The sequence below is a fragment of the Prionailurus viverrinus genome, chromosome F2 (assembly GCF_022837055.1).
Source record: "Prionailurus viverrinus isolate Anna chromosome F2, UM_Priviv_1.0, whole genome shotgun sequence".
NCBI lineage: Eukaryota > Metazoa > Chordata > Mammalia > Carnivora > Felidae > Prionailurus > Prionailurus viverrinus.
In genome coordinates this window covers 43067366-43091720 of record NC_062578.1, presented here as the reverse complement: position 1 = coordinate 43091720, position 24355 = coordinate 43067366, and the positions used below count along the sequence as shown (strand labels likewise).

The 24355-nt window shown below is 43.3% G+C and overlaps 1 protein-coding gene across 3 annotated transcripts in view; it reads right to left on the bottom strand.

The window, feature by feature from the left end:
• Positions 1-24324, bottom strand: part of PTDSS1 (phosphatidylserine synthase 1) — a 64516-nt gene extending 40192 nt beyond the window's left edge. For 2 of the 3 annotated variants that reach the window (XM_047841886.1, XM_047841887.1), the window contains exons 1-3: positions 23999-24324; positions 12683-12774; positions 1263-1307 (exon numbers count right to left, since the gene is read on the bottom strand). In XM_047841886.1, the coding sequence (XP_047697842.1) occupies positions 1263-1307; positions 12683-12774; positions 23999-24177 (316 nt within the window). In that variant the 5' untranslated portion in view covers positions 24178-24324. The remainder of the gene's footprint in view (positions 1-1262; positions 1308-12682; positions 12775-23998) is intronic. The other variant, XM_047841884.1, reaches the window with a different exon arrangement.
• Between the last annotated feature and the right edge of the window lie 31 nt (positions 24325-24355).

The window sequence follows — 24355 nt, the reverse complement described above, 5'->3', positions numbered from 1 at the left end:
CCACTGCCCTTCCTATCTGCACTGTTTACTGGCCCACGAGCCCTGCAGGATTCCATTCATGCCCAGCTCTGGCCTCTTACTGCAGCCCTAGGGTCTGCTCTGCTCTGGCCACAGTGCCCTGGAACACACCATACTTTTTCTGGCTGGGGACCATTGCAGTAGCCCTTCCCTTGGCCGGGCTTCCCCTGACCTCAATCCTTGCATGCTAGATCCTTCTTGGCATTCAGGTTTCCACTAAGCATCCTTCCTTCAAAGCCTCCTTGCACATTCAAGTGAAACCAGCCACTGAGTCATCGTCACCTCACATGGTTTTAATTAACTTCCTAACACTTAGTGGCATCTGATATTTTTTGGTTGTTGATTTGTTTAATAGTTTGCGACAGCTGTCCTCCCTCCTTGTGAGGAAGGGCCGCTCCTGAGGGGAGTCCCCTGTCTGTGTGGCCCTCCCTTTCAGCCTCAGGACCACAGCATCCCTGCCACACAGAATATAACACCTACTGTGGTTATGAATAACGCCCCGCTCCACACACAGACTTACTTATGATGTCTGAAAGTTCAAAGAAAAATAGGTGACCTTGAGCAAAATATCCATTTTTAGGGTCCTTTTTGTAACACTACATTTTCTGAGCCTAAAATAATTTATTTGATGTCTTATTTAGGCAGGACGAAGCCAACAGCCAACATTTGAAAGACTGTTTTAAGTCCATTTAGGGGATCTATTTGTGGACTAGAAATCAAGTAAAAATAAGACACGCAATATTTACAGATGTTTATCACTAATCCTCATTTCAAATCAGGACTCTCTGTCTAGAACTTCTCCCTCTCTAGGATCTTTCCCGTTTTCAGTACCTCCTGGCTGCCGACAGGACAAATGGGCTCACAGCACACACCGGAGCTTGTACCAGCCAAGAGCAACGTAAAGGTGCATAAAGAAAAACAAGCCGCATCCCCTTACGTCAGACCTGTGCACAGTAAGACACGACAGCATGCGCGCGGGGGGGGGGGGGGGGGGGGGGGGGGTGGCGAGGAGATCTGAGACAGTTCACACGTATGAGAATCTGAAATTACCACCGGCACGTCTGCTTCATGGCAAGGAATTTTCATAAAAATTTATATTTAATATAAAAATTTATATTAAGAACACCAAAAAGTAAAAGGTCATAAAGTTCTACTGTACAGCAGTAAGTAAAACTGCTATAATGATACACAGAAAAAGGATTTTAAGTAGGATATATCTCTAAATCTACCAATGGGTAACTCACCGAAAACCATTCGCCACAAGGCTGGATGAGGTCGAGTAAATGGACCTGCAGATGGAAAAACATTGGGTTAAAGTGAACTGGTTTTAAACAAAAACTAAAAGCAAAGTGCTCTCTACAGAGATTTAAAAAAAAAAGGCTCTCTACTGTTAATTTTTTTTTTCCACATAAATACTTTTAGGTTGAAGTCTAGGTTGAAATGTTTTTATTCGCATTGTAGCAACTGTCACTACAACTGTTAACAGGTACCAGTCTCCACAACAGAGGTTTCTGTTTTTAAAGCTTTGTCTTTAGAACTCAGACCATAATTTCCCACGGAAACAACGTTACCACAGTGAGCAGGTTACCAGGATGCCCTGTAAGGGTTTGGAAAATACTACAGTTTCACAAGCGAAATCTCCTGCGTGCCCATGTGTGTAGCCTGACACAGGGCAGGGGGTAGGTTCTAAAAATTAAACAGGAGAAACACTGCTTTGAAAACAAGTGAGGTGGGGTTTGAAATGGAAAACAAATCCTTGGAGCACTGGAACACACTAGTGCTGTGGCTTCTGATCATGAGCCATGGTAACAAAATACTTTGGACACAGCAACCCAGTGCAGACACACAGATGCAACTCTGGCACCACGAAAACAAGTTTTACAGGATGAAACTTACTCTTACTATAAGTGACACACCAATACTTTCTCTTCTACTTTATTCCTTCAATAAAAAGAAAAGAAAAGAAAAGAAAAGAAAAGAAAAGAAAAGAAAAGAAAAAGAGAAGCAAGCAAGTTGGGCCTTGATCCACTAAACTGAGTTACCATCCACTGAAAGGTTACATAGTTCGCAAATGCTGAAAACACTGCTCTCATGGGCACCTGACCTACTTGGGGCTGCCCACCCCATTGGAACGGCCTTCCTACAGACTCTGGGCGTACTTCCAATGTTATGAATCCCACATCTCCCAGGGAGATGCCAGAACTCGCTGCCTTGCCCTCTTCATAACTGGGGCTTAGTTTTTCAGTTGCCCCTGAGCCAGACTTGATCTCAGGAGCTGGTGATACAGATGTTAAGTATGCTGAGCTCTCTCCCCAACCTGTCCCTCTGCCGGGGCTGGCATGGACACTCATGATGGTGGCAAATCACTGCAGGGTGCACACTGGGGTTTCCTCATGAGACCAGCTCTGGGTGATGTGCCAGTTTCTAGGAGCTTAGCCTGGGACCCAGCCTCCTAGCCCTCCCAGGAATCCTCCAGCCAACATCCTAGAAGTCTTTTTAATCAGCAGTCAGCTTCTGTTGCTGGCAACCTGGAATCCTGTCTGAAGGAAACATGACATTGTAATTTTTATTCTGGAACTCATCCTGAATTATCCACCTCATTTTTAAAAGATGGCTTTGAAACATATTGTAACTGCTTTCTTTTGATGGATCAAGTTCATGTTAGGAAAAGCAGTGAGTTACAAGGATCCCCTACCATCCAAATCTAGTCAGTTCTGGAGCTTACACAGTGGGAGCTCAGAAGGTGAGTTAGGTTCGTGCGGGACCCTTCTTTATCCAGAAATATGATGTCTGAGTTTCAGATGGCAAGTAGTGAGGGCTCAGAGTGAGGGATTTAAATAAGATGTCTCAAAATCTGATCCATTTCTGAGTTCTTATAGCAAAGGCTCAGATAGCAAGGAACACCTGCATTCTTTTTAATTGACCACTTTCTTCTCAGAAAGGCACAGTGAGGCACAGAAACCAGGATCCGTTTCCAGGTAACTTAACATGGTTACCCTTCTTCAAGTCACTGGAAAACTGATGGCTAAAATGGTCATCATTTAAGTAATTTTCTCTTCCAAATTCTCTTCTTCACTGCTGTTAGGTGACAGCTCAACTTGTCACCATGAATGACTTTTGTATTATGGTGGCTGTCTGCTTTGCAAGTATTACTTCATCCAAACCACTGAATTAACCTTTTAGACATAACATGGGATCCCAGCTTTCTCCACAGTTTCCTCTTGCAAGGTGAAAGTCAAAAATGGTATGATTATTTGGCTTGCAAACAGAATTCCATGCCCAATCAACACTCAAAATCATAAAAGAAGGGTTACTCTCAAGAGCATTCATAATAGTACTTTGCTGAGCACATAATGGGGAGCAGTTTGGAGGGTAAGAGACCCCCCCACCCCACACCGCCATTGTCTCTCAGGTGTCCCCTCAGTTGACAACTGGCTGATGAGAGTGTATGGTCACTCCCACTTTACAGATGAGGACACTGAGGCATAGGCACTTTCCCAAGGTCACACCGCTCACAGGACTCCACTTTTGGCCTGAGAGCACTTCTGTGCTTTCTGATCAGCTCTGTCAGGCTGGGCCAGCTGAAGAGGACAGAGTGGGGGTGGTGGGGCATTTAAGGTTTGAAGCAGGACTGTCTCAAGGCCAGGAGAGTGAGGGGAGAGAAGCAAGCTAGTGAGTGGTGTTTGGAGGTGCTGCTACATGGAACTGATAAGCAAGGTCAGGAAACACAAGGTCAGGAAGGACAAGGGACAGGATGGGGAACTGATGTAAGTTCCCTCATAAGTCCATCCAAGGTCATCTTCAGCCCATGATCACTTGAAGAGTAGTCTTCTGAAAACAGAACTTGGCCCTCTCTTACCTCACCCTATGCAGTGTGTCCAGGGTAAATAAGAGGAGGGGGTGGTGGAGGAATTTGGGGTTGACGGGGCTTTGCAGCTCTCCTTAACCCAACCAGGACCTGCTCCGGCTCCAGGGTGTTTCTCTCCACCAGTCTGTGATTCCTGTGACAGGCACATGTTGTTCCAGAATCAGGATGAGAATTTTCATCTTACTGCAGTTGGTTGGTGTTGTTGTTGTTTTTGGGTTTTTTTGTTTTTTTTTTTAAGTCTTGTCTTGACTCCTCCCTATTGAATCTTTCCCCATTTTCTCCAGATTTCCCACTTACACATTGTAATATCACATCACAATATTTCCGGAAAAAAATGCTAATTTTTAAAATGGCCTTTCAGTTTTGCGAATCGAAATGCACTGAAGGGATCTGAGAAAGGCTTAAGAAATCTGGTGTGGTAGATTTCAGAAAAGATGTTGCTCTGCCCTGAACCAAGTAGGTGGGGAGTAGTGGTATCTTTTGCCTCCAAAAGGTGAGATGTGGCCCTGGAAAGTAAGGTGACACCTTCAGCAGCTAACTGCAAAACCAAATCCAGGCTTTATTTCAATGATCAAATCTGCCCACTTCTTTCGGAGAAGACACTTTCAATATTTTGATGTCATATTTTAAGAAGTACACTAGGAGCATTACTAAGATTACCAACTTTATCATCAAGGATGTTAATATTGCTGAAAACATTATTTTGCTTTTTTAAAAATGGAGGATGAGGCTGGTGTCTTTCTATATTTTATTATAAACCCTGACACTTATGCTCACCAGATTACTCACATTTGGCTAATCCAGTCAGGTCACCTTTAAAGCCATGCTTCTCACAGTGTTCATCTGCCCAGACATGTTAACACTGCCTACAGCCTTCCCGCAACGTTCACTTTATCTCTATCTTCTTTCCCGACAGACTGTTTTCTCAGTGGGCATGTACAGGCAGGGTCCCCCGTGTTCCTCCGCATGGTCAAGAAGTTAGGGGCGCTCCATATCCTGGTGTGTGTATCTGTCTATACTTCATTTCTGATTTGACAAAAGCTGCCTGCAAGAGTTACTCTTCTTGATTATGTGGGAGAAGTGGGGAAGGCCTGGCCAGGTCGCAAGGGAAAAAGACGTGCTGTTTTGTTTTGGACTGTGTTCTTACGGGGTGCATTTAAACATGGCATGGTTGCTTCTCTTTTATCAGTCCCTCCATCTAGAACATGTGAATTTTCAATCAGATATTAGGAGTGAGTTTGATTCCAAAAGAAACAGAAATCAAATGTCTTTGTCATGAGAAGAGCTAGCATTTAAAAGATCCGACCTCAGAAATTAGAAAATTAGAGGGCCACCCGGGTGGCTCAGTAGGTTGAGCGTCCGAATTCGGCTCAGGTCATGATCTCACAGTTCGTGAGTTCGGGCCCCGCATCGGGTTCCGTGCTGACAGCTCAGAGCCTGGAGCCTGCTTCTGATTCTGTGTCTCCCTCTCTCTCTGCCCTTCAGACACGTGCTCTGTCTCTCTCTGCCTCTCAAAAATAAAGAAAACTAATAAAAAAATTAAAAAAAAAAAGAAATTAGAAATCAGAAAATCACACACACAAAAAAAAAAGAAAAGAAAAGAAAAGATCACAGTTTGACTTGCCAGCAGCCTGTTAGTCCCAGGGAAAAACTAGGTTTAAGGGACCGAACCTCAGGGAAGAATAATTCCTTTAATCAAATTCAGGAGCTGCCTCTCCAAAATCTGTACATCTGTGTCCTTGGGCCTCTTCAACCACATCTTCTCTTCATTACCACTGTTTCTCAGCTTTAATGAGGTATAACTGACAAGGAGTAGTACTTGAAAAGTTTAAATTCCTCTAAGAAAAACCTAGAAAAGGTGAATAAAATTATCTTTAAGCAAATTTCAAACCTAAGCATTTTTTAAAGGAGGAGTAGTGGAGCAGGGAACAGAATGGTGGGAGGAGGGGGGAGAAGACTAGGCTTTTGTTTTAAATTTAGAGGACAGGGAGCCTTCTGGATCCCCTTCAAACCTCAAGGAGATGTGGTTAACACCATCTTAGCTCAGAGAAGTCGAATGAGGCCAAAGGACAGACAAAAGGATAAACTCGGGAAAATCAAGACATACTAGTATTTCACTCTTCTCAAAATACCTTAAAGAAGTGCTGAATGGCATTCCTCTTGCAGACAAGGAATGGGGAAGACAGGGCTGATTCTGTGAGCTTTCTTCCCAGCAGACTCATGACTTAATCCCACATTTACCTACTGAGAGGCCCCTGTGGGCCAGGAGCTGTGGGTGAGGATAAGGCTTGCGCAGTTTGGGTAGGGTGGTGGTGGGGGTGCAAGGGGGAGAAACAGTTCAAGGAAGCCCTCAGACACTGGAAAAGTACCCCTGAAGGTCACCTGTTGAAAGAAACCTCACAGCCAAACAGGTTTCTAGATTTCACTGCACTGACAGAGTGATACAGTTATAATCACGCTCTAATGATACAGGGGTGGAGTTAAAAGCTCACTTCTACCTGAGTGTCAGTTGCTATAATGAGATGAAAGCAGCATTTAAGAAACTTTTTTTTTTTTAAGGGAACTGAAAGAGAACAAGAGAGAAGATGGCAGGAAAGCAGCAGCATGAAGTCAATATCAGATCCTCCTTCCCTGGCCTCGCCTCAGGGTCTTTCCCTCCACATCTGTTCCCAGGCCTGAAGGAAGGAACTCGAGAACCCACCCCAGCCACTCACCCTGTTGACGCCAAGTGAAATTCTGTTTTGAGTGTCCACACCTCTCCCAGATAACTCAGTGGTAAAGTCTAAGCCATGGAAGTAATCCTGTTTCCCTTTTATTCCTTTGGTCACTGAAGATCTATCAGTGCCTACTCCTTTGGACAATACGAATTCCTGTCCTGAGGTCTGCTTGGGGAAGAGGCACAGGGCTCAATTCTAGTCAAAGAGAAGTGAGGACTAGTGTGCTGGAGAGTTTCTAGAAAAGGTTTCTTTACTTTTAAAAAGATCTACAGGTGGGGCGCCTGGGTGGCTCAGTCAGTTAAGCGTCCGACTTCAGCTCAGGTCATGATCTCATGGTCCGTGGGTTCAAGCCCCGCGTCGGGCTCTGTGCTGACAGCTCAGAGCCTGGAGCCTGTTTCAGATTCTGTGTCTCCCTCTCTTTCTGCCCCTCCCCTGTTCATGCTCTCTCTCTGTCTCAAAAATAAACGTTAAAAAAAAAAAAAATTAAAAAAAAAAAAAGATCTACAGAAGAGGTGCCCTCCTCTTTCTTTGGATGTTGACCGTGACCATATGTTCAGCACTCAACAGCTATCTCAGGATCATTAGCACAGCAGAGAGCAGCACCAACATGACGACAGGGGAGCAGAAGAAGGCAGAAAGCCTGGGTTTTCACATGCTGCCGAGCAGCTGAATTAGTCAACCCTGGAACCACTCTATCTCACAACTTCCAGTAAACATTCTCTTTATTCTTCAAGCTATTTTGAAATGGGCTTCCTATTACTTGGTGGCCCAAAGCATCCTGTTATAGAACTCTATGGAGAAAGTCAAGGGCTTTCTTTCTTATTGAGACTCTACAAAAAGAATCACAGGGCCCCCCTTCCTGAAGGAGCTGCCTGATGCTACCACACAGGTAGTACATTTGGACTCACACAAATGAGACATATGGATAGCATCAAACTCAGGCCTGCAGTCAAACATGCAGGGCAGCCTCTGCTAGGTCAAGGATAAATGCATCTGAAGTTGCCAAAACAGAGTCATTCTGGGAATGCCATCCACTGCAGGCACTGCCCCAAAACTGCCTTTCAAGGAGAAGGCTAACGTTGGGCTCTGTTTCTCCCATTCATTTTCATTACTTAATCTAACAATTCGTGCCAAGGGGGAGGAGAACGGAAAATAAGGTGACTGGACTGGAGCAAGAGGGGGCGTGTGCACTCAGCTCAGGAAGCGGTCACCCGGCATCGAGGCTCCCAGGAAGGTCTGACGTCTAAGTGACCACATAGCCCAGACCACCCTTTCCCAATGGCCTTGTAGTTCCCCCACCATCAACACCAGCACCCCCTAAAGCCAGCCTGCACTTGTTGTTGTTCAACAACAACATTCTTCAATGCGGAAAACTTCTAGTTTCACTAATCTTTTGGAAAGTGTGGATAAGTGGATCTTTAGAAAACAAGGCAGACACGTGTTTGCTATGCACACAGGGCTTCAAGAGAATCCCTCTAAAAACATGCTACACTAGCGTCCTAATCCTTCTTACATAGAAGATTAAACTGCCATTGCCCCTTTCTGTATCCACCTAAAACCTTCTCTTTTGGCATGCTCTGCCTACATGTTCTGCAGGCACACACAGACATGGAAGGGGAAGGATAAGGCAGGAAGTGATGAGAAAAAGAAAAAGAAGGAAGGTTCCGATTGATCTGCTAACTCCGGCTGGTCAGAGATGACATCTGGGCAACACAGGAACGTGGACACCACCACCAACCAACTTCCGCAGGATCGAAAGCCACTGCGTACAGACCAACTAAGACCCTAAGACCGACTAAGTACAGACCAATTAATACCATAAGACCCTTTTACCTGGGCAAAAGAAAAGCTAGACACTAACAGAGAGGAACAGAAGAAAAAGAAGACAAAACCACATAGGAAGACAGAGATAAAAACACATGCCAGTGGATCTAATAGGGAGAAATGACAAGGACAACAGAGACTAAAGGAAAACACAGGAGCCAAGGCCCTACCAGCAAGCTGACATCAAATGGCTGGGTGACCTTTCATGGATGAACACGTTTCAGCTTTCACAGCTGTAAACTGAGCAGGCTGAATGAGATGAGCCTTATGGGTCCTCCCCACAAAGTCCACAAGCCAGAATAAGAAAAGCATAAAACAAACTTCACTTTTATCTTCCCAGAAGGAAAACAATAGCACAGTCTCACAATGAGACTGAGTAGGTGGACTCTGAACATTAGAGGACTTCATTAGGAACAGAAGAAAAAAAGAGCAGAAATCATATAAAATGTTCCTTGCAATAGACTTAATCCCCTAGTCCTCAGGGCCTTTGGTACCTGAAGAAAACCATCTGCTAATGAAGCCCCAAATTCAGCTCTTGCTGAAGCCTCATTGAAGGGATGGCTATAAAATCATGGTTATTGAGAGACTAATCTTTGAGAATCCTCAGACTTCTAAAATGACACTGGACTCAGAAAAAGTAAGTGTAAAAGAAAAAAAAAAAAAAAAAGGCAGAAAAGAAACCGTCAAAGCCATGAAGAAGTTACTGTTGAGAACTAAGCAACAATTAGCACCCAGCCAAGAAAAGCTGAAGACTTGAAGAACAGACCTGACACCTTTGATCAGTTCTCTGAGCACCTATCATGCCTTGACTGATATTTAAAAAGTAGGACAGGGAAAGACTAGATAAGAAAGAAATAAGAACAAAGGGTACACAGCAATAATGGTCATGGCACTGACTAATGACGTAGAAGTAAGCAGTGGGCCCTCACGGGACAGGAGAGGTAGAATGGCTAAGGGGAGGAATGGCAGTCACCCCACCTGAACTGTCACCTATATACCCTCCTTTGGGGCTCACCATCTCCCTGCTTTGGGCTGTGTTCTCATGTCACCTTTGCACGAAAAGGCCAGGTTTCAGAGCTTAAGGAGACCAACCACAGACTTAGGTGGTTCATGTATGTAAAATGCTTCATGTTGCAAGTGATCACTTAGCTATCCTACAACATAGGACCCGTGAAAGAGGGGATGGGTTGCATAATGTCCAAGCTCTCCTCTAAACCAAAAATTCTGAGGTTTTGTGTGTTTGAAGAGGAAGGGAAAAGAAAGTTGGCAAATAGCCAAAACGCTGTTTGACAACGGGGACTTTTCCCAGCCAATGTCATAGACATCTTATTGTCATACTCCAATAATTGTGCATTACCAGAACTCTCAATCATCATGGAAAGGCCAAACTATGTCTGTCATATCTGCATAGGGTGTGCAGGTGTTACAGACTCTCGGCAAAATGCATTATGTTATAATCCTAACCCCTAAAGTGAAGATTTCTGTTGGACTCTTGTACTCTCGGGACTCTTGTACTCTCGGGACTCTTGGACCCTACAGGACCAGACCGTAAGGCTACTTGGCTGTGAACATTTGCTATTTTTTAAGACACAGGAAGAAGACCTCAAAGGTAATTGGGAGATTATCTGGGCTGTCACTTCCACCACAGGCTTCAGAGTGCATGGGCCACTGGGTGGGGGGTGGGGGGGGCAGGGGCAGGGGGAAGGGAAGCTCCACCTTGGTTTCTAAAGGCAAGATAAACACCCAGCAGACCCATGGGGGCAGGCTAGACTCCTTGCTGGGCAGAGCTATGGAAGCGGACTATTATTACCCCAGTAGGTCTGGAAGGCAGAGCACTGATCCAAAAAGGATTGATTCTTCTTCTTCTTCTTTTTTTTTTTTTTTTTTAAGAAAACTCTACTCCCAACATGGGACTAGAACTCACAACACCAAGATCAAGAGTCACACGCTCCACCAACCTGAACCAGTCAGGTGCTCCCAGGATTGATGATTCTTGAGCTTTAAAATCTCACAGAGTTTGCCTTCCTGATTTTGAACTTGCTTGGGACTTGTCACCCTTCCTTCCTTCCTATTTCTCCCTTTTGGAAGAAAAGAGCTTGTCCCACTGCTATATTTTGTAAGCATGTGCTTGGTTTCATAGGTTTACAGCTGGAGGGGAATTCTGCCACAAGATGAATCTTGTGTTGTTTAAGCCATCCAGTCTAGGGCATTCTGTTATAGCAGCCTGCACTGACTGAGACAGCAGGCTTTCATATCTTGAAAGGTTTCCACTAAAAATAAAATTTAATCTAGAAGCGTGAGTGGTTGGAGAGTTCAACTCAGCTGTCAAATAACTTAGTTATCTAAAACAACTCATTCTCTTAAGAATTCAGTCATGGTTTTACTGGTTGGATTATGTTATCAGCAAAAACCACGTAGTGTTATGTAAGATTAAGCAAACATACAGAACGAAACACTATTGCCACGATCTTGAAAAGACTGAAGGCCTTGCCATGTGTGATACTGTGATTTATAAGAAATATATATTTGGTCTTTGTGTCCTTTTCTGGGACAGATCTCCTAAAACCATTGGTATCTTCTAAGTGATGAGGGTAATGAATGTTTTTTGCTGTGTTAATGAGAACTCAAAAGCACCTAAAGATGGGGCTGGTTGCCAGTAGAGCCAACCATGTGATTAGAGGGTTGGAACTTTCAGTCCCACCCCCAGACCTCCAGGGAAGGGTGAGAGGCTAGAGATTGAGTTGGATCCCCAATGGCCAATGATTGGATCAATTATGCCTATGTAAATTAGGCCTCCATAAAAATCCAAAAGGATGGGGTCTGGGGAGCTTCTGGGTTGGTGAACACTTTTCTGATGCCAGAAAAGTGGTACACGGAGAGAGGGCATGGAAGCTCCTTGCCCCTTCCCCCATGTCTTATCCTATGCATCTCTTTATTTGGCTGTTGGTAAATATCCTTTGTAATAAACTGGTACTGTAATCTAGCGAGTAAACTTATTTCTTGAATCCTGTGAGACACTCTAGCAAATTAATTGAACCCAAGGAGGGGTCATGGGAACCTCTGATTTATAACCATTCGGTCAGAAGCACAGGTGACACTCTGGACTTGCAATTGGCATCTGACATTGGGGACAGCCTTAAGCTTGAGCCCTTAACCTGTGGGATCTGATGCTAACTCTGGGTAGACAGTGTCAGAACTGAGTTGAACTGTAGGGCAACCAGCTGGTGTCTGAAAATTGCTTACTGATGGGGGAACACCTCCCCCCGCCCCAGGCCTGCTACTATCCCCCAACACACATATTTTGGAATTGGCATTAGAACGCAATTACCATGGTACATTTGCAAGCAGCAATGAGTAACATTCACAATGAGCTTCTTATATTATACATTACATCTACTGAAGAGACAGGAGGATAGAGAAGAAACACACCCTAAAGTATGATGTTTGAGTACGGCCCATGGAGCATAACTCATAGGTTAAGACTGAACAATTTCAAAATATCTAAAGTGTAAAAGAAATAGGCTACAAAAAGGAAGCATTTATAAATGGTTACAGAAAATAAGTAAGCATATTCCAGGGAGAAGGTACAAAAGAGAAATAAGAAAAAGTAAAGCAAGGGACAATTCAGAGGAAAGGGATGAATCCTGAGTATGGCAGATTTTTTTTTTTTTTTAACAGACTTTGCCTCACTCTATAATCATGATGGGAGATAAAATTCACTGTAATAATGGTCTTTTTTTTTAATCCGATGATGAAAATTCATATCCCAAATGCATGATCAGCAAAGTTTACTGTGATAAAAAGATCATCTGGAACAACACGTTATTTAAGTAATACTCATCACAGCACTGACCCTGTCATTAGCAAAAAGGACTAAATAATAATTGTGTATTTTTATGACTCAGCTGATACAGCAAAAATAGCAACAAGAACAACAGTGGATACTTATTAAGAGCTTACGATTGGTCAGTCACTACTCAGAGAATATAACATGTATTAGTTTATTTAACCCTTTCAATAGTACCTACCTGTTATTTCCAACGTACAAAAGAGAAACTCAAGCACGGTGAAAATGCTAGGGGACTTCCCCAGGACCACTTCTAGCAACTGGCAGAAGGGGCAGTTTGCCTCCAGGGCCTGTGCCCTAACCACCACAGATTAAGTTTTTACTCCACTTTCCAGTTTCACCTTTTAGGTGGCATGCATCTCAAAAACACCAAAAGGATACCATGCACAGGAGAAATACATCACTTACCATTGGGAAAAGCTAACACACTGATGATAAGAAAGAAGAAAACAACAGAAAGGATACCCCTCCAGATGTTGTCTTCTGGGACAGAGTCATCCCTGAAAGCAGAAAAGAAAACACTGAGTATTCATTTTCAGATCTAAACAGACGACATGATTGGGATTGTTAACTTCATTTTGCTGAGCAAAGTCATTACAAATACTACTTATCATTCACTATCAATTCCTAAAATAATACCATCTTATAATAAAGTCCAGTTCTTACAAAAAATGCCATTGGCAACCTTGCACACCAACATACATTCTCTTCAGACAAACATTTGAGAATCACTGTTCTTTTTTTTTTTTTTTTTTTAATGCCCAGGATGTCAAAAGGTAAATGCTTTTTGATTTCAGGAATCACTAAAGATGACCTTTATGATATAGACTGTGCAAAGAAATCTTTTAGAAGTCAGAAAGAAAGCATAATATTATAAAGAAGAAAACATAATACAATGAGATTATGTATCAATTCTTAAAAACAGGCAGTTGACTACCTAAGGGATGAACAAAAAGGGCAAAAATGCTGGGCAATAAGAAAACACCAGAAAATAATACTTATTAAAAGAAAAATCATTAAAAACAGAATATAAGACTTAAAGTCAGACCAGAAGCAAAAGAACTATGAAGAAAGGGAATGAGTTTCTTCCCTCTGCACTTGGTCATTTCTAATCTATTGCTGTGTTTATCTCCTCCATAACCCTAGTAACTGAAATGATTCCACTTGTTGGTTGATATGTTGTCTGTCTTCAATATAGAAAGTAAACTCGTGAAAGCAGGGGATTATTCTCTCATTGTATCCTTAAAGGCTGGCACATGGTAAACCTTTAATAGATATTTGTGGACTGATTATTTATTAGGAAGAAAATCTATTGTATAAAACCAAATAAAATTCCCTTTGGGAAATCTGATGGCAGAAAAAAATTAAGGTTCTCACTGCATTTAAAAAAAAAAAAAAAAGGAGGGGCACCTGGGTGGCTCAGTCGGTTAAGCGTCCGACTTCGGCTCATGTCACGATCTCACGGTCTGTGAGTTCGAGCCCCACGTCAGGCTCTGTGCTGACAGCTCAGAGCCTGGAGCCTGTTTCAGATTCTGTGTCTCCCTCTCCCTCTGCCCCTCCCCCGTTCATGCTCTGTCTCTGTCTCAAAAATAAATAAACGTTAAAAAAAAAATCAAAAAAAAAAAGGAGAGTCTAGTAACATATTTGGGGTACAAGAGAAACCAACAAAAGAGGGAAAACAGAAGTATAAGACAGCAAGATTTTGTGAATTGTTGATCATTATTAAGAAGCTTGAGAGAGGAAAGTCCAGGGTTTCAGTTTAAAAGGATGCAGGATGAGTAGACAGAAAATAAGAAAACAGAACAGAAGGAGATACTTAGACATAATAAGACTACGAGCAATAAATTTAAAACGGATTTTTGAAGGCTGAGTTTATCAGTGGAAGGACTGCAGTGAAAGAGTTTTCAAAAGACAAAGATTAAACATTACTGAAAAAAGAAGATAAAAACTTTATAAGAAAATCAAGTTAACATACAAAAAAAAAATCTAGAGCGTCGGGATACATGAGAGGTATAGAATAAAACAATAATGAATTACTATGAACTTCTGTTCAGGCACCCAATTAAGTGATTTCCAGATTCATGAGACGACTGAACATAAGGCTCTGAGGTAAGAGATCATACAGATTCCATTTCTTAAACCATCATCTGGCCAAACAGCACTCATGTTAATGTTGGACAAACAATGCTTAACTGTTAACTTCACAGATCTGCTTATAAAACCAAACTACACAATCAGACAGATTTTCTCTTGCAGCAAGGCGCAATCTTATTTTAAAGTACATCCTAACAATTTAACATCTGCCCAGAAGTTCTGAGTATGGCCTTAAAAAATGCTAGCCCAATTATTACTAGGGTATTTGCAATGCCTTTTGGCCTAGGCAGGGAAGCCCCATATCCAATTTCCAGGAACACCAGCTTGTACTGAAGAACAAATACATACAGGGATGGGGGGGGGGGGGGGGGGCACAATGTTTTCATTCAGACCAACATCACACTACTGATATCGGCAACAATAACGACCATAATAACAGCTCCTGTTTATCAAGTATTTACTGTGTGCCAGGCACTGAACAGGCAGTTTCTAAACATTATTGCTAATTGTCACCACCCCCCTCTGCAAAATGGAGTACTATCAACCATATTTTACAAATGACGTAACAAAGGCTCAGAAAGGTTATGCAATTTTAATTTGCCCAAGGCTACACAGATAAGAAGATACAGAGTTTGCATTTGAAACCAGGTCTTTTAGACTCTGAAGACAATGCCAAATTGCCTCCTAAAAAAATTATCTGTCATCCTAAATCAATCTGATTCATGTTAGATGTACCAGGATGGTAGAAGAGAGTTTGACAGGACATAACGTTTGTAAGTTCCAGATAAAATAAAAGCAAGGCTGAAATAAATAACTGTTGCTTGGGAAAACGTGAATTGTAACTCATACTTTATACCAAAATATACTCTGGACATTCATAGAATACAAAAACTAAAAACAAACAAGAATGGAAAAAAGTTCTGGAAGAAACAATGGGCAAATTAAAAAACCAAAACCAAAACACAACCATCTCAGAGCAGGGAAGACCCTTCTAAAATATGACACAACCCAGAAATCATAAAGGAAAAAAACCAGTCAATCTGCACAACAAAGAATCAACAAAGGAAAAATGATAAACTTCGGACTTCTATCAAGGCAAAGAGTTAACTTCCCTAATACACAAAGCACTCCTCCCCAAATCAATTAACAGAAAGAACAACAAATGGACAAAGAAAAACAAATAGAAAAATGGTCAAAGGATATGAAGAGACCGTTCAGAGTGAGAAATCCAGTGGCTCTCAGGCAAGTGAAAAGATGCCGAGTCTCACTCATGGTTAAGAGGTGGACAAACTAAAACAACCCCCAGAGACCGGTCTCTATTAACCTATGGACAAAGGTAAAAATTGAATGACTGAGCTGGAGAGGATAAACAGGAAGTCTCTCTCACATTGCCAGTAGTAGTATAGATTGAAACCACTTTAAAGTAGGGCAATTTGGCAACATATTAACTTTATAAATGCATATACCCTGTGACTCAGCAACTCCATGAATGAGAATTTATCCCACAGCTATACCTTCATTTATGCAAAAATGACATATGTACAAGGTTGTTCACTGTGGCATTATTTGCATTAGCAAAAGAATGGAAACAAGCTAAATAAGTGTCCACTGAAAGGGAACTGATAACATCAATTATGGTCCCATCTCATAATGAAATACTGGGCAACCAAAAAAAGACTGAAGAAGCTTCCTGTAAGTTAACTACTACAGAATAAGAGACATCATGAGATAAATAAAGCAAGTTGTAGAACAGTGAGTTTAGGAAGCAAATATTCTCTGTTCAAAAAAGGGGGCACGTGTATGTGCATGTTAACTTGCAACTTGTACAGATAGCTGCAGGTCTCAGAAATCTACCCAAGAAATGGCAACACTGTTTCCTCCAAGAAAAAAGGAGGGAGGGAGACTTTTCTCCACACACTCTTTGGTTAATGGATTTCAGGCAACGTGTATCCATTATTCTTTACCAAAAAAAAGGTAATTAAAATTTTACCTAAACAAACGGCTACAGCAAACCAGAAAATCAGTCTCTATTTGAAATTACTTGCTAGTCAGAATGCTTGAAAATATACATCAACATGAAATTCATAAAAACTTAAGATCAGTAATAACTAAGGATATAAAACCAGGGTGCCCACCTGGCTCAGTAGGTTAAGAGTCTGACTTGGTTTCAGCTCAGGTCATGATCTCATGGTTGGTGAGTTCAAGCCCAGCATCAGGCTCTGCGCTGACAGTACAGAGCCTGCTTGGGATTCTCTTTCTCTGCTCCTCCCGTGCTCGCTCGCTCGCTCTCTCTCTCTCTGTCTCTCTCAAAGTAAATAAATAAACACTTATAAAATCAAACTGCAATTTTGTAAATTTTGAGCAGCTATATTAGAAAGGATCAAAGGGATGGCTTAGTTGTTTCAGAAGGAAAAAAAAAGGCTGATTAAATCTGAAAAAAAGTAGCAGTGGGTCTGAAAGTTGGCAGCCTTATATCTAATGAGGGGGAAAAAAGCATAGCAAAGATAGACAGCAGGGTTGTTAGATAAACTGAAAATGTACAGTACAGGAAGATCAGACTTCTGTGACCAATGATTGGAGCGTAAGCAGGTGATCTTCAGAAGGAATGTGAGCCCCATCTGAGCTCAGCCTCACAAGCAGCTTCTGGAGAGTGGAGAGGGTGTTCCCACCACACCTAGAACAGCCCCTTACAAGAGGTGGGTGCACAGAAAGAACTGAATGCATGAATGAAGGCATTTACAGCACCCCCAACCCCTGCCCCGTCAACTCTCCCTGCCCTGACAACCTTGACCACAGCCCTGACTTCTTCCCAAGGTCTACTGCAGCCATCAACGACAAATGTCTCAATCTCTGGTGCTCTGAACTTTCCAAAGAACTTCCTCAGCTGGCATTTTCTTTTAACTGCTTCACAGTTTTGTGGGGAAGTATTATCTTTACTCGAAGGATGAAGAAGATAAAGCTCTTTCTTTATCTTGCCCACAGTTACACACAAATAGGAGGCAGAGTGGAAGTAGGAGCCAGGGCTTCTGGAATGCTGGCTCTAGGTCAAGATTGCTACATTTACCAAAATGATACAAACAGACAAGCTGGGGAGGGGGGACAAAGTCCTTTTCTCTCTGCTAAATTTAGGAGGTGCTCCAGAAGTGTGGGGGGGGGGGGTAGCCCCAACCACATACAGTAAAACTACTGAATGGGCAGATTATAATAAAATTGTAATTTAAGCGCCAGTGGGCACAGGTCCCATCTCATTCCTCTGAGGTACCTCCCATGCCCAGCACAATGCTTTAGCACACGGCAGGCATTCTCAATATGGTGGGTGCCAGAATGAAAGAGACGCTATGGCTGAGTGGGCCCAGCGACTCAAGTCACGAAGGAGTGAAGCACAGCCTGAGGCCATAGAGTCCACTAACAGTGACTTTACTGTCCCAGTGCTGAAGGGCCAAATATTCAAACACCTCAACTCCTTCTGCAGAATGCTGTTTCTACCCAGAGAGGAGAGAATGTCCTAAAAGCAGGAAAGGTTTAAGACAAGCCCTGAACTTTAAAAAAGTTTGCACTCAGAAAAGTTTTGGACTCAGATTGTGTCAGTTTAATGTCTGACCATAGGCAGTGGGCGAGGAAGACTTCAGGAAAGCGAAACAAACTCCACGTACTCACAGACCATCTAGACAAGGCTTCCTCCCCGGGGCCGGGCAGACAGGAACCCTTTATCATGACTCCTAAGGCTGCTAAGTGGGTTGTCCTCCCTCCCCACATCTTCTCCTTCCCTTCCCTCTAATAGGAGTCCTTGAAATTGAGACACACAGGTAGGGTCATGTTTATAAGGTTGGTCACTGTTAAGGATCCTCTCTCCGGATGGAGAACTTAGTCCTCGGTTACATGGTGGATCGAGGTTAACTAGCTTTGGTATTACCTTTAAAGACTATATTCATTTCACTTTACAGTAAGTTACAGTCCTTGTCAAGAATTATAACTTAGATAACAACTAACGGAGAAGAGTGATTTTTAAGTTCTTATTGGATAAATGACTTCTTGCATTTTTATTCATTTAGCATTTTCTGGGTGTGTATCTTGGGGTGATTAAGATATTTGGGCTCAAGAAACTGATGCAGTTAACAACTATTACAACACCAATAAGAGACACACAATAAAAGGTATTTGGAAGTATATAAACATGTCTTCCCTGTGCTTCCTGAAACAATCAAGAAAGGTGCTCAGGAAGGAGCTCAGGACGCCATGGGCAGGCAGGAGGTGCCGGGAGGCGCTCTGCCCTGGGAAAGAGCTGCCAGCCTGGCACTGGCTGTGGGGCTGGTGAGCCGTCCGGGCCTGCCGTGTGCCCTGTGTGCAGGTGTTGTAGGGGAGGTAAGGCTGGAGAGGCAGGGATACTTCGTGACGGAAGGCTTGAGTCCAGCCAGCATTTCCTACAGGTGATGGGGACGTAGTGACAGACAGTAAGCAGGGGACAGATCGGGTCTCCCCTTTGTCTTAGAAGGTCATGAAGGCAGCAATGTGGAGGCTGAGTGGGAGGGAGATGGAGTAAAGGTCTGGGAGCATACTATCCCGAAGGATAAGAGGATTGCCGAGCCCTGGCCTGGGCCTGGGAGGGAACATAGCTCTGAAAGGCGTGAAGACCCTGTGAGACCTGGTGAAGATAAACTAGGTGTACTCCAGGTGAGCGGAGACCTGGACTACTGAATTGTTGAACTGAATTAAACAGGATGCCAGGGCCAAAGGCTCAGGAAGCAGTCCTGGCTGACTGGACAATGTCTGGTTTCTGAATCCAGGGAGGCTGAAAACCTGCTAACTTCACTCAGAGAAATCTGAGGCTACAGGGATTATATCACAAGACTAACTGTATTATACTTGGTAACAGAATTACAGCTCAAATGCTAAACACCACATAGCAATCCCTAGGCATGGAATCTCTGAGGTAAGGCAGCATCAAAACCAAATGAACATGTGAAGTCACCCAGGAACCTATTTCCTACAGAAGACCCCAAAGAAATATAGGATACATCTTCTCCTCCAAGGACCTTGTAATCTTATTGGGGACCTAAAACACTAGACATAAATATAAGAAAGGATATAGAAGATGCTTACTTAAATCCATCACAAAATAAAATCCAAATAGGAAGTGGAAAAGAGAAATATTAAGATCACTGTTAAGTGAACCTCTTCAGAGGGCACCACCCAACAATGGTTGGTGACCTCAGGGTTGGTTGAACTCCAGCACACAGCCCTGTGGACCATCACTTCATAGAGCTGGTGTCAGGGAACAAGGACATCCAGGCCTTCCGTTAATGAGAGAGAAAGAACATGATGTACATAAAGGAAACAGAACCAAGACAACTGAGTCAGCAGTACCAGGAGATGTTTTCTGATGGGATTTATATGGTCTAAAAGGGAAAGAACAGGGAAGGCTGGCAGATATCCATGAGGGAAGCTGACAAAGAAGGCAGAACTATAGTTCTTCCAAATCCACCGAAGGGAAATAAGGTAAAAACCATTATTAACAAGCAAATAAGAATAAATAAATCAAACGTCTGTCCACTTCCCTGCCCTCACCTGCATCCTCAGCCTCCTATCAAGGAGAAAGCTAGCACAGACGGACAGCGAAGCGCTTAGGTACAGCAAGCTGTAGGAGGGCAATCTCCTCTGCGTAAGGGACGACCGGCATGGTTGTCGGACGAGCGCTCCTGGACAGGTGGATGCCACTGGTTCATTGCCAAGTGCCTCTTAAGGAGGGGGTGGGCTGCTATGAACGTGTTAGTAGACTTGGGTGTTTTCAAATCTAACGTTTCGAGTTTTTGAACCTAAAGCCATTCACTATTTCCAAGTTCCCCAATCTCTGAAAGCAGAGCAAATATGAGGCACCTTAGCAATTATACTCTGAGCTCAAGGCAAAGGTTCTCCTGACCCCATTGTGGCTGAACAAACTTCCAAAATACGTGCCAAAGCATTTATCTTATAAAAATACTTATCCTAAAATGTGGCAAAATGAGGTTAGGGAGAATGATTCAATGGTACCCGGCTTCATTTTTAATGACAGTGAAAGAGATAGGAGATTTAAACGCTACGATTTAAGAGTGAGTTGACCTAGTTGCTATTTAACAAAAGAACTACTTGACAAATCCAACCCTGTCTCCGACTTCTGTGCATGGTATCTAATTCTTCACGACCCTAAATTCTTGCTGTGTCTCTACAGCATGTGACGTGATCCAGTACTGTTTCTCACCGACTGCTGCTATGGCACCCTGAAAGTATTCTAGATCACTAGTCTTTGAAAAGCAAACGCTAAGGCATATTTTGAAAGTTTTACTGAAAGAATTGCAGTGAACAGTCATCCAACTAAAATCCTGTTGTAAAATAAGTACAAGGTACTGGAGACAATCATTACAAAAGAGCACAGAATGAATAATTTTCATTTAAGTCATTACTTTCAATCTTTATGGAGAAAGAGCGATCACTGTAAGGTCCCACTTTAAAGGATCACAAATCACACAAAAAATGAATAAGAGATAATAAGTACCAACTACATTAATGGTGCTTATGATTTTATGTAAGGTGAAACTGGTTATTAATGAGTTCTTCAATATACGACTTCTCTTTATGAAATTATTCAAAGAAATAAAATGATGAGGATTTTTGGAAAAGACCATAGCCTGAGGTTTAGATTATGCCTTTTCCATTACTTTTGACAAGCTGTCAAAATTCATATTCTCTGCTGCAATTTATCGACTGCTTTGGCAGAATATGCTGTAAAGGGGAAGTTACAGAAGACTGCAACTTTCTGTATTAGAAAAAAGGAAGAGAGATCTATTCTTAGGGGGCCTAGAGTAACATTAAAGATAAAAGGTGGAAACAAACTGCTCATTCTTGCTTCTCATTTAGAATAAAATACCGTAACTACTTTTCTTATTTCCAAAGAAACTCCCGCACTAATTACATCATTGCCAATCCACACAGGAGATGAGTTAAACCAAAGCTAATACTAAACAGGCACGTATGTTATCCAAGCAAAGCAACGTCCACTATTCCAATGCCTTCATCCCTTTTGTCAATAACAGAGCATACTTCATCCTCATTCAATGAGAAATATAATCTAGAAGGCATTAGCATACAATGAAATGATGTAATAGTAATAGATAATGTTTACTAAGCACTATTTGTCATGAACTGAGCTAAACACAGATTACCTAAAAAAATGAATTAAACCCTCATGCTAGACAATCCTATGGAGTACTATTAGATATTTTCATTTTACATATAAATAAGTAAACTATGGCTTAGCAAAACTAAGTGGCCACATTACTATTAAGTGGTAAATCAGATAACATGACGAATGAAGTATTTGAAGGGAACCACAATTAGGGACAAGAATGAGTATTCTCCAAGGCTAGAAATAAGTTCTTGGTTGGATACTATGGAAATATCTGGTCTTAACACACTGCATAGCATTAGCAGAAGACTTTACAATAATAGTAACTGTATCCCTCAATCATTAAGAGTAATCATTAAGAGTAATTATTGTTATGTATTCCTTATTGCTTTAGGTAGATTTATGCAAATAGATGAACACAAAATAGGAATGAAGAGTCAACTGGATTCTGGAGGTAAGAAACAAGTGTGATGTGGAAGAATATTATTAGTTTTATGAAAATGTGAAAAATTTCAGTGATTCTTAGTGGAGGCACCACTGGCACTTAACATGTGTGCATGTGTGTTTATCTTGTATGTGTACATGCACACACATGCATTTATATAGGGGACAATTCATTCTTTGCTGTACAGTGCTGTCCCATGCGTCATAACACATCTAGCATCCTTAATCCCCACCCACAAAACACCAGAAGTTCCAATGCTTGTGACCACTCAATATACCTCTGCACATTGTCTGCTGACTTGGACTGAGAACCACTGATTGTCAGACAAAAATACTAAGAGAAGTAATTGACATTAATTGCGCATCGTGTAGGAGATACTCTTAAGTGCATTCACACATATTCACTTAATACTCATAAACCTGTATGAGGTAAGTACATATTTTATCCCCACTTTACAAATGTGGATCAGAGAAAGGTTAAGTAACTCAACTAAGGACACACAGACACTTCTGAAGCCAACAATCTGGCTCCAAAACTACACTTCCCTGGGTTGATCTTTTAAAACACAGCAGCGTGATAGGCATGCCTTTCCTTTCTTTAAAGAGGTTCATTCAGAAAATACAAGTCCTTATAAGTAGGACCCATGGTGCGCATGTCATTATGAACAAGGGATAGAATGGTTCCCTTGCTTGGGGGTGAGGGGCCATATGTTCAGTTGAGGGACAGTTATATGATGTAGGTATCAAGAGTTGGGGGGCGCCTGGGAGGCGCAGTCGGTTAAGCGTCCGACTTCAGCCAGGTCACGATCTCGCGGTCCTGGGAGTTCGAGCCCCGCGTCAGGCTCTGGGCTGATGGCTCAGAGCCTGGAGCCTGTTTCTGATTCTGTGTCTCCCTCTCTCTCTGCCCCTCCCCCGTTCATGCTCTGTCTCTCTCTGTCCCAAAAATAAATAAACGTTGAAAAAAAAAATTAAAAAAAAAAAAAAAAAGAGTTGGGCTGGGTAGTTCCTATGCACAAGTATATATTAGAAGAGCTTTGACCGTATGGGGATGTGTGTGTGTGTTTAGGGAGAAAGGAGAGTTGTGCTATATTGAGGTTTATGTGTTTTACGTATCACTTCCACAGTATTTACTATGCACCAGACGCTGCTACAATTGCTTGACGATATCTCATTTCAGCATATGTGTTAGATGATGAACCAGGCAGAGTGTGCACTGTGTGATACGCAGTGGGCTGGTGTTTGTATAGCAATGTGCACAAGAGGTGACAGGTACTGGCTGCGCTGGAAGGGGAAAGGTCAGCTTTGATAGGTGTCTACATCATTTGTGTTGTGGTATATAGATAGTCCTGTTTCAGGCTGGGGGAAGGGTTATGCTAGATGGTCTGTGTGCCACACTTACAGGAGGTGCTGCATGGGAAAGGCTGTGTAGTGCAACTCACATGTGCATTTTGTGCATGGCCCGTAATGCTGAAAACTGGAGGCGATCCAAGGGAAGGGATCCAGGTTGTGCCCTGGGCCCGTGTATGGTACGTGGAGACGCTGTGGACCGGTGTGCTTTCAGCCATGTAGCGGTATGTGCTGCAAGTGGTGCATAGGAGATGATTCATGCGGTGTGCTGGGTAGGGACGGGGGCTGGAGAGGAAGGGGCCGTGTCGTGATGTGTGCGGGGAGGATGCTCGGTGCGATAGGAGAGATGGGGATCGCTCTAGGTGACTCGCGAGTACGCCTGATATGGCCCAAAGCGCTGTACAGGAGGAGGTGGTATAGGGTGGGGGGTGAGGGTGGGGGTTGGAGGGTAGGGCCAACGCCAGTCCAGAGGAGCTGTAGGGCAGAACTAGCTGCGTGTGCAGTGAGACACCGGGCCGGTGGAGGAACTGACGGGTGGAGGGTCTGCGAGGGTGTACGTGGAACAGCCAGACGGATTCCTCACGCAGAGCTACACTGGCCCATGCTCCTCACCACCGCCTCCCGCGGGCCCCTTCCCTTCGCCCAAGGGCGCTCCCTCCGCGCGGTTCGGCCCGCCTCACCGGGTGAAGGCGAAGTACATGAGGCTGACGATGGTGAAGCTGAGCAGGGTGATGGTGTGAGGCCGGTAGAAGAAGTCGATGGTGATGTCCTCCACTTGCTGCTCGTTGATCATCCGGAAATGCATCTTGTAGTTCACATCATCTTTGCTCAGGGTCCGGCTCCCCACGCAGGACGCCATGGCCCGCCTCCCCGTCCTGCGGCGGCGGCGGCGGCCCCGGCCCGTGAAGGCTGGGACCCGGGAGGTGACGAGCCGCAGCGAGCGGGTAGCCGGACGGCGGGGCCGAGTCTGGCGCGGAGCACAAGCTGGGAGCCGAGGGAAGGACAGGCGCGGGAGGGCGGGGTCGAGGCGCCGCCAA